The 15,271-nt window shown below is 43.8% G+C and overlaps 3 protein-coding genes across 13 annotated transcripts; 1 reads left to right on the top strand and 2 right to left on the bottom strand.

Moving 5' to 3' along the window:
- Positions 1 to 1,305: 1,305 nt before the first annotated feature.
- LOC125520073 (uncharacterized) lies at positions 1,306 to 13,471 on the top strand. Of its 11 annotated transcripts, none has more exons than XR_007288411.2 (7): positions 1,308 to 2,880; positions 3,631 to 3,686; positions 3,776 to 3,835; positions 3,911 to 4,009; positions 9,431 to 10,268; positions 10,952 to 11,128; positions 13,122 to 13,471. XR_007288411.2 is itself a non-coding variant. In XM_087537061.1 (5 exons), exons 1-5 carry the CDS (start codon positions 1,431 to 1,433, stop codon positions 7,217 to 7,219), a joined length of 2,301 nt encoding a protein of 766 aa, XP_087393187.1. In that variant the 5' UTR covers positions 1,306 to 1,430; the 3' UTR covers positions 7,220 to 7,486. The 11 variants fall into 11 exon arrangements, 2 of the variants coding, with proteins under 2 accessions (XP_087393187.1, XP_048540827.2); XR_007288415.2 differs by having other exon boundaries at positions 9,431 to 10,859; XR_007288421.2 differs by lacking the exon at positions 9,431 to 10,268 and having other exon boundaries at positions 1,307 to 2,880; positions 13,171 to 13,471.
- Positions 9,559 to 10,155, bottom strand: LOC147960094 (uncharacterized). Its single transcript, XM_087537063.1, has one exon. The coding sequence runs from the start codon at positions 10,153 to 10,155 to the stop codon at positions 9,559 to 9,561; it is 597 nt and encodes a 198-aa protein (XP_087393189.1).
- A 950-nt stretch (positions 13,472 to 14,421) lies between the features above and the next one.
- Positions 14,422 to 15,039, bottom strand: LOC147960093 (uncharacterized). The gene has a single exon (XM_087533135.1). It carries the CDS (start codon positions 15,037 to 15,039, stop codon positions 14,422 to 14,424), a length of 618 nt encoding a protein of 205 aa, XP_087389261.1.
- Positions 15,040 to 15,271: the final 232 nt, after the last annotated feature.

Here is a 15,271-nt window from a genome sequence, read left to right as displayed (position 1 = left end):
CAAACATATTTTCCCCAATCGATCTGAAGAGCAACCCTTTAGGGTTACCCCATGCCAGATGAAGTGCGCTGGAGATGGTTTGGATGTGGAAGATATTTCGGTGAAGGACTTTTCCAGCCAGCATCCACTTCTCCCCACTTCCTCCTCATGATCATCAAGAACCAGTGGCGTGACCTCCTCTTTTGAGATCTCGAGTTTTCCCAGGGCCTCCACTAACTTTGCCCTAGCTGCCCTCGGCGACAAAGGCCCTTATTCCTTGCCTTTATCAGTGGACGTCACCATCCTCCGACCAGTCTCGTCGTCGCCCCACCGAAGAAGATTGATGTGCGTCGTCATAGGATCCACCCTCAAGCCCTAGTTGCCTCTTTTGAGGGCTCCAAGTTTTTCGGAGGAGAACTTCTTCTTTTTGCATGGCAAATTGGTAATACGTGTTTCATTTATAAATCACAAAAATCATAGTACAAGCCATGTAGACATCTTATTCTCTGACAAAACTGAAAAGACAACAAAACGTTAGCCTTTGCACAAAGAAACATAACTAAGAAAGAGAAATACATAAAACCAACCTGTGGTGGAACAGTGATATCTCCAATCCACCAAAGTTTAAATCAGGGTGCTCATATTTATCCTGAATTTCTGAAGATGACATCGTGCTATGTTAGAAAAAATACGAGTCCCAAGAATCCCCGGCCTTCACATCAACACCCGTTTTATCAAGTGACATACAACGCGGTGACTTAAAACCAGTGACTTATAAGTCATGCCTGTTTCGTTGTCATCTGACTTATAAGTCACCTGACCACACCTTTCCACTTTGTTTTTTATGTAAAGGTGGTGAGACCCACACAAAAGGGATGACTTATAAGTTTAAAGTTGGGGTGGAGCAACTTATGACTTATAAGTTGGGGTGACTTATAAGTTGGATCTGTTTGGTAAAATAAGTCACTTTTTGCACTTTTGGACTTATAAGTTGGTGACTTATTTGGAATCAAACAGGCCTATGAGTCAGGTGACTTAAAACCAGTGACTTATAAGTCACGCCTATTTGGTTGTCACCTGACTTATAAGTCACCTGACCACATATTTTCATTTTGTTTTTTTATGTAAAGGTGATGGGACTTACGTAAAAGGAGGTGACTTATAAGTTTTAAGTTGAGATGAGGCAACTTATGACTTATAAGTTGGGCTGACATATAAGTTGGATCTGTTTGGCAAAATAAATTACTTTTTTCATTTTTCGACTTATAAGTTGGTGACTTATTTGAAACTAAACAGAGCCTTGTACTTTACAAACTCGAAATTATGAGGCGCGAAGCAAGTTTGACGGTTCGCAGGGTCCGGCGGAGGTGCCCAACCTGTTCTCTGAATCGATCCAAGAGGCCAACAACGTTCCGGTTGATCTCCTCCGGGAAGAACCCTAACCCTCGATCATGTCGGCCGCGATGTCCATATCCAGCCGCCGCTCTCCTTCCGAGCTTAGCCGGCCCACTCCTCCGGCAACCATAATCCCCAAGTCCCACCCCCTACCACCGTGCCAGACACGCTGTCCGGATCCAGCCGCCGCTCCTTCTTCGGCCGTCCGGCCCACTCCTCCGGGCGTGTCCGGCCGTGCGGGAACCCGTTCACCGGCCCTCTCCTCCGTCCCCAGCCGTCCCGACTGCGTCCTCCTGGACTCATGTGGGTATGGCTTCGTGGACGTGGACGACAACGACACCACCGCGCAAGCCTTCTCGGAGGCGACAGGAACCATCCGCGTGACTTTCGTTATCTCCGATCTCCCGTGCCTCTCGCGCTTCTACGTCCGCTGCCTCGACCTCCCGACCAGCCCCTTCATCACCGAGCCCAAGATCGTTTGCTCGGCGGAGAACCTTGCTCTCCTCAGCTTCCACCTGTCCACTTCCTGGTTGCCAGAGCACTTCATCTACAGGGCCGGGCGGAACGGGCGTCCGCCATCGCTTGACGCGCTTCCCGACATCAGCAGGTACCTACATAGAGAGACAACCAAACCATGCCTTATCGGCGTCTTGCCTGACGGCGGCGGCACAGACTTCGTCTTGGCAGCTTTCACAAGGGATATATTGCAGTACAAACTCCATATCTTCAGATCCAAGCAGCGTGCCTGGACCACGGAGCTCTTGTTCCCGGATCTTCCTCCTTGGCTGACCAAGAAAGGGGCAACAGTTTCCCCCAGCAAGGTGATTGCTTTACAAGGCGGGGTGCTGGGCTTTGTTGATCTCTGGAAGGGTATTTTGTTTTGCGATGTGCTATCTGAACTTGTGAAAACGTGGTTTGTTCCACTGCCCAAGCTTCTGCCCAATAACCGAGTAAACTACAACAGATTGCCGGCACGCCCCATTCGCGATGTCACCTGCCCCGATGGTTTGATAATCAGGTGTGTCGAGTTGGAAGATCTATATGCTATCAAAACCAGCATTCCCGATGCCTCAACCAAGGATCTATTATTTGATTTTGATGCGGTTGATCCAACTGAGGAGAAGGAAGTACAGGAGTTTGTTGGTTGGAGGCTCATTACATGGTCTAGGGAGGTCTTTTGGGACTATTGGTGCAAGGACAGTGTGGTTCATCTAGATGAACTTGGAAATGTGTCCTTGCCTCATCCAGATTCCGGCTGCCATGGTGCTGCAAAATTGCCATTGAAAACCCTGAAAACATGTTACCCAACCGCGTGTGGTGATGGCATTGTTTGTCTCATGTCCAAGAAAAATCATCGGGATCATGATGCATGGATTCTCACTGTTGACATGAGGACCAAGAGAGTGGGAGAGCCAGTGCCATTTAATGCCAAGAGATCATCAGATCGTAATCGTAATCCCACCTACATTCCTTGTGCGCTGAACAAATATCTGAATAATGAATCAGGTAACTATGAATATTTTTTATTTTATTTTATTTTATGATATGAAACTTAAGAATCTTATTGTGTCATTTTTAGGACTATTTGTGTGTCAACAGATGTGGTTTGGGTACATTTAGTTTCAGTTCTGTATGGTTCTCATTTCGTTTAGCCCATGCTAGATCACTGGATGCAATGGTAATCTGTATGGATTAGGCTGTTTTCCTTCACTTAAGGGCATCTTCCGACAGTAATACTTAAGGCTTAAATAATGATAGACTTTCTTTGTGCTGACATTCTTCAAATTGCTTAAAATGTGATGGTCTAAAATGATATCTTACTTAAATCAGTATGAACATGCTTGGTTTGATGCCAAAATTTAGCTTGCCAACATGTGGGCAAAGACAAAGTATTTGCTATCAATTACTCCCTCCGTCCCATAATATAAGAGCGTTTTTGACACTAGTGTAGTGTCAAAAACGTTCTTATATTATGGGACGGAGGGAGTAGTTGTCTACCTTGTTTTGCCAATCTCGATGATAGTTGCCAATCTCTGGGAAGTTTGGACATTCCCAAATGTTGGCTTGCCAAAACATTGGCAAGACAATTTTCGGCTGCAAACCAAGGATGCCCTATGATCAATCTGTTGTCAGCCATCTACTAATTTTGCCCTGAGTTGTGGTTCATACTTTGGTTATGACACCATGCTTTATATCTAGATCAGTGATTAGTTGCTCATCCTGAATCTAATGGTTTTCACCTCTACTGCGCATTAGATCTAGCTCAGGTTGGCTTGCAAAATGCCCATTTTCATGGACATTTTTCGCTTCAGGTATATGCTGTGACACTTTTGTCCTGTTGATACGATATCCATTTTTCCCTCTCTCGCACAATATGATTAACCATAAGGTTGTGGTGCAGCTGCCCCTTCAAAACTCGAACAAGCACAGTAATATTTCCCAACAGAAACGGCAGCGACTGGTACAACCTGTTGCTGTTATTTCCATTTTGCCCTCTTTTTGCATAAACAGGATTAACTATAGGTTTATTTTGCAGCTGTCCCCGCAGAAAGCGAACAGCTATCCTAATGCTTACCAACAGAAGCGGCAGACCATTGATTCAAATGAGGCGACCGGCTCATGCACTTCTCATCAGGTAATAGTATCATTTGTCAAGCTGGGGATAAAACACCTGCTGTGAACAAGGCAAAACTGGTTTCATCATACTATACTTCTGTGGCATTTGCCCCAGCACACTAAAATTAACTTACTGAGTACCATCGCAAAACATTGTCTGTTTCACACTACACACCTCACTGAATAAAATAGTATCGTTAAGGGCTATCGGTAGGTCCTGCCTCAATTTTTAGAAACCCGTGGGCAGTACCTCCTTCCTGGGTGGGCAGAGCATGGCACCTCATGCATGCTGTGGCCGGTAGGACCTTCTTGGACATGTGCATAGAGGTGCTTCACTCAACACACCTCCATAGCATCGGGACACCACTAGCCAGATCGTGGCAACAAAATACTGCCTTCCAGTTTATTAGCCCCATCTACGAAAGCCCAGCAACCAAGGAGAACCTAATTGACCACTAGTTGGCACCATCTTAATACTACATTTCCGCTATTTGCTGGGTATGTGATAGGGATAGATACTTTTGGTGCTGTCCAGGGCCGTACCCCAGCAATTCGGGGCCCGGAGCGAAGTCACAATTTAGGACCCATGTATAAGAATATCAATTAGGCCATTAAAAATATTTTTTATTAATAGTACGAATTTCTCAAAGAACTAAATCATACCAAAAGAAAATTCTCAGAACATTGAGCTACAAGTCTATCGCATTTATTCTCAACATAAATGTTGTCAACATTACCATCAACATTAGCATCTACTATATGAGATGTTGGCAGCCTTTTTTTTTCCTCTTTGCAGTTTAATGTTTCAGTCTTTAATCCCCTGATTTCCTTAGGCTATAATCGCCTGATGAGTACTGATATATGCAGTACTTATACAAAATTGGGGGCCCCAGATTTTTGGGGGCCCTGTGCAGCGGCTCCGCTTGCACATGTGCATGTACGGGCCTGGTGCTGTCAGGTTTTCGCACCATAGTACTCGTTTCGATGGCGAGCGAGTGTGGTGGGTTTCCTGGCAGTGCGTTGGACTCGCTACTTCTCTTTCCTCTCCTCCTGAATGTTTCTGGAACAGTTGTATTTCCTTCTTGTAATGGGAAGGGGGTAAGCCCGGTAAAAAAAATCTTAATACTACATGCATAACCACTTTCTCCCCTTCATGTATTGGTTGATTCCATTTCCACATTGAGAAGCAAAATTTGAAATTAATTAATATAGCCTTAGCTAATGTTTGACCATTTCCAAAGCAATAAGCCTGACAAATCAGAAAATAAAAAAGTTTGAGATGAGACTAACAAATCGGAAGGGAGTAGTAGGATACACTACCAGTTCTACAGGTAGCTTGATGAGGCCATTTAGGTATACTGCAATTGTAGCAGGTAGCAAACTTCCGATGATGCTTACAACAACAGGAAAGCCTTTTGTCCCACGCAAGGTGGGGTAGGCTAGGGATGATGCTTATGTGAATAGGACTATAGGAGTTACTATATTTCAGTTTCAGCACACACACTACTTATATATTTTTATTCCACTTCCCAGTTTGGCAGTTTCAGTGTTATGGCTTGTCTAACTTTAAGCACATGATATAGACGAAGAATTTAGCGGTTCTGAATCACATGAACCATATTCTTATGTATTATATTGGACGGGTATTCTTTCATTAAGTTATATTCCCTCCGTCCAAAAATAAGTGTCATGGTTTTGGTTCAAATTTGAACTAAAATGAACTAAAACCACGACACTTATTTTGGGATGGAGGGAATATATATATATATATACAGGTGGAGATGTTGGAAAATAGAAATAATAATTAGAGTTAGAGCCAGGGATGGAGCCAGGATTCCGACATAGGGGGTCAAACTGGTGAAGGCTCACCATCCATGGAAAGAAAATTAAAGCCTAGATGAAGTTTGGAATAAAAGAGAAACAACGTTGAGCGCGGAATTATAACTCAAAATACGCAAGTCAACTAAATATACATCACAAATGGCTATGACACTTGACTTATATATTGATAAATAAGAAAAGCAATTCACAAAGAGAAGAAACTAGATTTATCATAAAAAGAGAGAGAAGAAACTAGATAATCTACAAACTGTAATACTTTAGCACTGTCAAGTAGCTGGCCACAGAAGATTTAAATCCCAAGTCCTTTTGAGTCTGGCACATCAGGAGCAATTGATCCAAGCACTTCCTTCACCAAATCTCAAGCCACAGCAGCACAATTCTTCCTCCGTTCCCCGGACCTCATATCATCCTCTGTTGTGAATAAAATAGATGGAAAAGAAAAGGCATGGTGAGAGCTTGAACAATTCGATTGCCCTAGGCTTGGCGACGGGCTGGAGCGGATGAGCGCACGAATGTTGAAACACTGTTTTTTTTATCGTGACTGCATTTTAGTTGTAGCGATAAAAAGGAAAGACTAAGTAAACTTGTCTTATCTTCTGAGATGGGCTACCGGCCTACCGCTTCCTAGACAACTGGGCTAGCCGTAGCGTAAAAAGGAAGTACTCCCTCCGTCCGGAAAAAGTTGTCCACAGCTTAGTGTACTGTGAATTTTGCAAAAACGCCCTCTTAGCTTAAAATCTATTACAAACAGGTCGCTGTTTCCTTCCTTCTTCCTCTGTCCGTCGCCCGCGCGCGTCGCCAGGGCAAGTCGCCGTCGGGGACCTACGCCGGCGCCGCCCAGGGCTTGCTCCTCCGCCTCCCAGGACCTGCGCCGCCCAATTGCTTGCTCCGCCGCCGCCCAGGACGTGCTCCTCCGACGCCCAGGTCCTGCGCCGCCCAATTGCTTGCTCCGCCGCCGCCAAGTATGTGGTCCTCCGCCGCCCAGGACCTGGGCCACCCAATTGCTTGCTCCGCCGCTGCGCAGGACGTGCTCCTCCGCCACCCAGGACCTGGGCCGCCGCCGCCAGACCTGCGCGGCCGATATCCCCTCCCTCCACCAGGATCTGCGCCGCCGCCGGCCAGGACCTGCGCGCGCCTGGGTGTCGAGCGCCTCGACCGCGAGTTCCGGCCGCGCCTGGACCTCAAGCTCGAGCTCTTTCCCCTGCTCCTCTGCAAGTTGCTACTGGTCCCCTGCTCGTGTTGCCGCCCGAAGGTCACCTGCTCGTGTGCTGTCGCCGGAGGTCCCCTGCTCGTGCTGCTGTCGGTGAGAAGAAAGAAGTACAAGGCTCCTTGCTTTTTCATCTCCAGTGCCGGACCTTGCTTGCTCTGTAATTTGAAACACAATTGATCATGTCCTCTGAATAAATGTTACAAATAAAGAAGTTCAGTTAACTTTTGCTATCTGAATTCTAATCAGATCAAATTGCTGTCAATTGCTCTGTAATACTCAACCAGGTTTATGAAAATGAAGATCAACCAGGTTTATCTTCAGTAAATATGGTTTATTTCAGTAAATAGTGCGAGCACAAACCAGGTTTATGCAAATGAAGGTCAACCAGGTTTATCTTCAGTAAATAATGGTCTATTTTCAGGAAATAGTGCGAGCACCAACCAGGTTTATGCAAATGAAGATCAAATTGATAACCAGGAGTAGCTGTCAATTGATTCGGTAATTTGCAGTAGATCAAACTGCAGTAGATTATGTGCTTCATTGTTGCACAGCTGTAGTTTGAATGAAATAGATTATTTGCAAAGTTAAAAAAATAACAGATCAGGAATATGTCTTGTAACTAGTCAAAGATTCTTCTAACAACAAATAAACATATCTAAATTTGCTAAAACAATCAATCAATTTTCAGTGCACAATCAATCAATTTATTTTGGAAACAAGTAATATGATTCCACCAGATTCCTCAAGACTAACTTTTATTAAATTTTCCTTTACTTGCTCTGAATCTAAATAACACTAAAGTTTTCTTTATCAATCATAACAGTAAAGTTTATCTTGCTCAAATCTAGTCTGAATTTACAAAACACTAACACTATATAACTTGCAATTTTCAATACACCATTGTGAGCAAACGTACAAATATACTCGCAAGTTCAAGATAGCTCCCAAGCTCAAGCTCAAGATAGGCTAAAGAAGCTCCAGCAGAGTACACTGCATTCAGTGATCTTGCTAAAGAAGCTCTCAAGCCCAAGCTCAAGATAGGCTAAATTTGACAGCTACTGTACTCAAAGGAAGCATTTTGGATTATCACAGCAAAAGAAGCATTTTATGCAGTCTGAAGCATTTTGGATTATCACTAGACACTCAATCTAGCAGTCTGAAACATTTTGGATTATCACAGCAAAAAAACTTAATCATGTTTGATGCACATCGATGCAGCACCCCAAAGTCCCAAACATAAGCAGCAGCAGATTGGTATGCATTGTTTGATTAAGCAGTAGCAATAGCTCAACAAATTAAACAAAAAGGAAATTTCATATCGGTATGCATTGGCAGGGGAATGCTAGAACACGCAGATGTATCAGCTAGAGCACAATCTGTGTGAAAATACAAGCTTCTGAAATTTGTTACAGAAATTTCCCTACTAAAAAGATAACTGAATTTTGTGTACTGGAAGTTTACAGTGAAGTTTCAGTAACTACAGTAACTGAATTTACAGTAAGATTTCTCACTCCATTACACTGCTATTAACTGTATTATTCTGCTGTTAACAATCAGAATTGACACTATATTATTCAATCAAGTTGATGTTCAGAACCTGTCATTTTCTTCCAAAACCTGTCAATTTCTGTCAGGTTTTGATCTGTCAAGTTGATGTTCAGTCAAGTTGATGTCAAACTTGACACATAAATATTTGGATTTATTTTTATTAACTTGGAATTATTTGAATTAGCTAGATTTATTTGAATCCATCTAGTCATCTTGCCACCATACAAAAAGACCCATACTTTCACCACAAAAAGACCCCAAAGTAGACAATGATACTGTAGTTAACATAACTAGGCATAGCAAGGCAGGGAGCAATGCTCTTCAACTCACCACACGAACTGAATTTTACTCAAACTGAATACTGTACTGAGCACTGAATGAGCAATAAAGGCACACAATTTAGAGAGCAAAAAATTGAACATTTCAGGATAAAAAACTGAAGATTTCTGAACACTTCTGAATGAGCATTTGTTATGATAAGATTTACTATTTCTCTTTAGCAAAGACTTAATATACAAATTCAGTTTTTAGGAAAGACAAGATTTACTATTTCAGTGAACATTCAAAGTCTGAACATTTTTAAATCTATTGAAGAATTAAGGAGGAGTACAAATTATTCAGGTGTGGTTCTGTTCCTTTTTTCAGTTTCAGCAGAACATTTATGTTTCTGTTCCTTTTTTCAGTTTCAGCAGTACATTGTTTCTGCAAAATGTTTCAGTAGAGCCTGACTGAATGAAAGAAGTAGAACATCTATCTCAACTATACAAAATTCAAGAAGACCAAAAATCAGTAGAACTTGACTGAATGAAAAGTTTCTCATAGCTGCTTTTGCTTGTACAGAGAGAGGGTACTCCGGGAAGAACATGGGCCGGTCGGGGATCCCTGTGCGCTACAGCATCTGCTCGCCCCCAACATAACAAGACCAGAATCAACAGAAGCAAACCACGGAGTTGCTGGCCAAAATAATTTCAGACAAAATGAAAGCTGACAAGGGAGGAGAGGACGTGCGTCATGTTGTTCTGCTTCTTGATGAGGGAGGTGAGGAGGGGCCTGAAGAGCGGGGACTCGAGGAGCATACCCAGTACGCCTTGGCGGCGAACGGAATCCCCTTCCTCCTCCTTTGCGGACTGGCGCACGGCTGAGGCGGCGACCGGCGCGTAGGCCCACGCACACCCGAGGTGGCGCAAGCGCAGCGCGAGACACTGCTGCTTTCCCCGTGCCTCCTCCGGCGTCGGGGGCAACGAGGAGGAGGTGTCGCCGCAGCGCGCAAGCAGGAGACGCAGCGGGAGGAAGAAGAAACAACTTTGGGGGTGAAAGAGGGGAGATTTGGGAGGCAGGCAAGGTGGCCAGGGGAGCTGCGCGAGGCAGGAGGGAGCGGTGGCGTAGGCATCCCCGGCGGCGGAGGAGGACGTGCGGGAGAGCAGGGGAGCAGCACGGCGAAGCTGAGCAGGGGAGCTCCGGCGTCGATGCGCCCGTGTCGGAGCGGCGGGGTGTGTCGATTGGAGAAGACGAGGAGTGCGGGTTGTGTCGGGAGTTTGGGGAGGGGTTTTCTGCAAAAATGCCATGGAGACAACTTTTCCCGGACGGAGGGAGTACTAATATACTTCCTCCCTCCGGGTTTATTTGCCCCCCTTGTTTGGTGCAAGTTTGACCATTTCTTTGACTAACAAAATATGAGGTATGTGCTACATAATGTATACTATTTGTATTCGTACGAAGTTTTCCATGGTAAAAATTTTATGACATATAATTCATATTTTATATTAGTAAAATCTAGTTAGGTTCAGGCTTTGGATTAACCGATCATGAGCCCATGCAAGGTGGGCTTTCATGTTAAAGGGTTGGGTCCCCCCGCCCCCCAATCCGTCCTTGGTTAGAGGATCATATTTTCTGTAAGATTGTTGATGCACATGCTCCTGCAGAGTTCTTTTAGACATCTTTATTTATTCTGGAATAGTTTACTTGGTTATTGACTATGGGCATCTCCCCCCCCCCCCCCCCCCCTATGTTGTCGTCATTTATACATAGCTCCTTTGTCTAATATTGCCTTAACTATTCATGTGCAAGTAATTAAATAAGACGCTGTCAAACTAATTATAAGCAACTCGTTCCATTTATACATACATGGTCTGGCAGAGTTTTTAGCCCAAACGAACCTGTTATCTTTGTTGCATGTACACCTGCTGATTCTACAATTGTGTGCCAAGTCTTGGAAAGTGCAGACATGTACACCTGCTAATTCTACAATTAGCATTTCTCTGTAATCTTGGTGCCTCCTCTCTCCTGTGAGCCCATGACCATTAGTTTCTGTCATATCTTTTGCATGAAGCTTATTATACCTGTGCTTCCATTTTTTGGCAGATAACACGTGAGATTCTTGATGCTAATGTGCGATGGGCAAAGTATACAAACCCACCAGATTATCTGTTCGGTTTGATGGGGTCTAGAGATGAAGGGGATTGGGGGGATTAAATCCTTGCCAGTCAAAATTCCCCTCCAATTCACTTGGTGGGGGGATTAGCCAAACAAGGCTTGAAGGTAACTAGCAGGTTTGTGCGCGGCGGCAGGCCGTGCTTCACTAATACATCTGCATATAAATTTTATATATTTGGCTTGAATGTGTTCATATTTATTTTTGTCTTGTTGGATAAATCTTTTCTTGGAGCTTTAATCAGGAGGTCATTTATATGACAGGGTAAATGGTATTTTATATTGAATTGATAACAATCATAAGTTCGATGAATCGAAAATGGCACAGTAATGGTTTGGTGTACTGGAGTTTCTACTTAAACAATAGTTTTTCAATGAAAGGGATGACTTCCCCAATTGCATAACGAAACCAACTGTCTTACAACCAAAACGCACCACCGCCAACTTGGAGGACAGGCCCTTCCAAGCCCATCCGCAGGGAGCCTAGTTGATCAGGGCCTAGGTAAAGCAGTACTTAGACAACAGTGTTATGGTGATATCAAAGGCACAATGATAAACTTGATGTTTAACATTAGCGTTCATGATGCACCCGTCACTTGTTGCTCTGCATTGGTTCTGATGTTTAGGCTGAGTTGGACAACACTTTCTGCCATGGGAAAAGGACAGAATATGGTTGGTACAATCGTTGTCGCCTTAAGTCATTTTGTGAGATGTTAGAAAATGTCAAGTGCCAATTCACCTGTGCGGTTTTGATTGGTGTTACTGGTATAGAATGCTCCCTCATGTCTTTAGATAAACAATAATAATGTTCCACATGCTTGAACATAGAGAATCCTGAGTTTCTTTCTCCTCTTCCTAGTTGTCACAATGTTCCAATTAGTACTCCTAGCATACTTCAACTTATGTTGTGAATGTGCCCCTCCAAAAAATGTGTAAACTCTACAGCCTATTTGCATGTATCAGTTCAAGATTTGTAAGCCTGCACACCATTACGGTTGAATGTTGCTAAGGATTATATGAGAATTAGGTATTTGATCCATGCCTTCCTAAAATGCCTAAAGAATACCCTGAAAAATATGGAATCAGCTGCTCTGTGTGGTCAAATTGTTTTGTAAACATCATATACTTTAGTCAACTTGTGTAGTACTAACTGAATAAGAAATCAGATTCTGAAGTCCTGGAACGAAATAGATCTCTGGTTTAGCAGAGGCCAGAAGGTAGAAACTATGTGGCCAATCGAAAATCCCACATAAGCAAATAGCAAAAAAAAAAAGAACTAGGAAGCGGCACATGTAACAGAGGACAAAAGAAAAATCTGAGAAGAAATATTTCTCATGTGTACATGCAGTATGAATATATAAGGCATACAGTAATAGCTTTGTAATGAATAGCTTAGAGAGTAAAATTAATCCACCAGTTATCTGTCAAAGCCAGGCTTTACAAAAATCAATTGAGCAAAGGTTAAGCGGTTAACATATCACAATGATATCAATTTTCACTAAAAAGTACAAATAGAGTAACAGATTCATGGTAGATATACTGCAATTTGTGCTCCTAACCAGTTGGCAAATGTTGGTTTGCTATTAGGATATTTACTGGGTACCAATATGCTGTCTAGCATACAACAGGTGGTGTATAGCAACCATTAGGTGATTTATATCTGCTACCTCTGTCCGAAATTAGATGACACTCAAAAGAATGTATCTAGATGTATTTCAGTGCTAAATACACCCGTTTGAGCGTTAACTAAGTTTGAGCGTTAACTAATTCCGGACGGAGGAAGTACAATCGTTTCCATCAGTAAAGAGAAACTGAGTTAATCCCATTTGGCGTACTATTTAGAAATTATCTTGTCTGGCAAAGGCTAATTTTTTTATCTGCCTGACGTTGGATGACACTCTACCGTGTAGTGTTATACTTGCCAATTGACACATGAAAGTTTCGCCCTTTTGTCCATCTTGTTCCTCTTGCCTAGAAGATACTATGAAACAATTGTTGTTTCGGTGCCATAAAGCTAGGGGGGAGGGGTGGTTGGATTCGTTCCCCAATGGCCTTTGTGAAGGTTAATGTTGATGTTTTTTTTTATCATGATTTTCTTAAGGGTACGGTTGGAGCGGTCCTGAGGGGCGATAAAGAAAAATTCATTGCAGGAGGCCTTTGGAGAATCAACTGGTGTGCGGCCGTTCTCACGACGGAAGCTCTGCTGCTTAGATTCGGTCTATCCTTGACGCAACGGACGGGATGTAATCGACTTTCATCAATTTTGATATAATTTGGAGGTCATTGATGCCATGAATAATAGAGGATGGTTGGTACGAGTGGCGGCGGCATTTTTGATTATTGTTATTTTATTGCTTGTGATTTTAATATTTCTGGGTTTCAACATTGTAATAGAGAAGCAAATAAGGTTTCTCACGAGCTTACTAGATTGGCTAGTTTTTTGACTGCACACTTGAGACTTGACACTTTCTCACATAGGTGATATATGCATAACTGTGTTCTGAGTGCTCATGATGAATCAGGATCCATGAGTGCTAAACTGTAAGACCTCTGTAAGTGATGGGTGGTTTAAGTTTAATAAAGTGGTGGGTTGTTTAAACTTAACTAAAACTTGAGGCAAACAGTAAAGCTTCTACATGTGATTAGGACCATATCAGAAGTCGTCTTTACAAAAAATCAGGAGAGAATGGTACCATAAGGTTCTAAATAATATTGGAAATTATGATTTTTGATCTAACATGTAAAATGAAACAGTCAAAGTTGGGCTCACGTTTGAATCATGCCATGTTCTGAACGCTATATATTCTTTAAAAGAGGGTGTGCGTAGTCAAAGTTGAAATTTCTCTCGAATACGCAAGAGTGCGTATTATATATATTGAAGAAGAGGATAGGGTATAGAGCCCCTCCACGTTGGAAATTACATGTTACATAACCTCAACTCCACCCACACAAAGACTACAAACCTAGGACTAACTCATCTCACTCGCCCACCTTTCCACCACCAAAAAGATTGGCTCAACATCCCCTTTAAAAATTTTCACTCTTTTCCAGATTCTACCCTCAAGAACTATCCTACGCAGCACATGCGAGCTCGAAGGTGTGGCACCATCGAAGACTATGACATTTCGGTGCTTCCATAGTTCCCACATACCAAGGATCAACAAAGCCCGAGTGTCCTTGGCGCCCAACCTCATGTTCGTCCTTGTGTTGCACCACTCCTCGAGCGTTGTATCCGCGTTCGTTATCCACTCCAGTCGATTCGTAGCTAGGCAAAGTCCCATCCAGACTTGTCTCGCGAAAACACACCCAATGGGCAGGTGGTTGATGGCCTCTTCCTCTTGGTCACAAACCGGGCATGCTTCTTGGTGCTCCAGTCCACGACGCGCTAGCCTATCGGATGTCTAACATCTGTTTTGCAGAGCCGTCCACGCAAAGAAACGGCAACATAGTGGTGCCTTGGACTTCCAGGTGAATGCCACAGTGGGGACGACCTCCCTGCTCCAAAACCTCGCCGCATATGCCGATCTTGTGGAGAAGCATCCGTTCGTCTCCCAAGTCCAGAATGTGGCATCTTCCTCCTCCGGCTGAAGCTGCATCTCAGCAAGGAGCTCCCAAAGGGCCATATATTCCTGAAGCATGATCACATTTAGCTCCGGCCCCACATCAACTGCCCAGGCGCCATTCTGCAGGCCTTGGCTAACCGTGCGCGTGCAGCGAGTACTATGAGGCACTTTCATGTACAGATTTGGGGCGATATCTTCCACCCTTGCCCCCTGAATCCACCTGTCTTCCCAGAACCATGCTTTGTTTCCATTGCCTACAATAGTCTTCGTCGCAGCCTTGAAGAGCAGCCTTGATTCATTTGGCACGGTAATATCCAGATGTGCCCATGGCCTTGATCCATTCACACGCTGAAGCCAGGGCCATCGGGCTTGCATGGCCAAGTTAAGCCACCTCAGGTTCGGAATGCCCAGGCCCCCAGCCCACTTCGGCGAGCACACCCTATCCCAGGCCACCATACACTTGCCTCCATTTGCTTGCTCTTTGGCGCACCAAAGGAACCCTCTGCAAATCTTCTCCGTTTAAGTGATCGTCTTGATGGGTATGTCTAGTGCCATCATTGCATGAAGTGGTATTGCACACAATACAGACTGAATTAGCAGTAGTCTTCCACTCTTTGACATGTTCACCACTTTCCATCATGGTAAGCACCCGGCCAACTGATCCACAAGCCCTCGCAGTTGGGTTGTT

Source organism: Triticum urartu, chromosome 7A (assembly GCF_056163025.1).
Source record: "Triticum urartu cultivar PI428250 chromosome 7A, HENAU_Tu73, whole genome shotgun sequence".
NCBI classification, from domain to species: Eukaryota; Viridiplantae; Streptophyta; class Magnoliopsida; order Poales; family Poaceae; genus Triticum; species Triticum urartu.
This window is presented reverse-complemented; position numbering and strand designations above follow the sequence as displayed.

Bases quoted from the DNA above. Each gene is read 5' to 3' on its own strand.
- LOC147960094 (XM_087537063.1), bottom strand. From the start codon at position 10,155: ATGGCATTTTTGCAGAAAACCCCTCCCCAAACTCCCGACACAACCCGC.
- LOC125520073 (XM_087537061.1), top strand. From the start codon at position 1,431: ATGTCGGCCGCGATGTCCATATCCAGCCGCCGCTCTCCTTCCGAGCTT. The intron at 2,881-3,630 runs GTAACTATGAAT...ACTGCGCATTAG, and splicing joins ATATCTGAATAATGAATCAG to ATCTAGCTCAGGTTGGCTTG. The intron at 3,836-3,910 runs GTACAACCTGTT...TTTATTTTGCAG, and splicing joins AACAGAAACGGCAGCGACTG to CTGTCCCCGCAGAAAGCGAA.
- LOC147960093 (XM_087533135.1), bottom strand. From the start codon at position 15,039: ATGGTGGCCTGGGATAGGGTGTGCTCGCCGAAGTGGGCTGGGGGCCTG.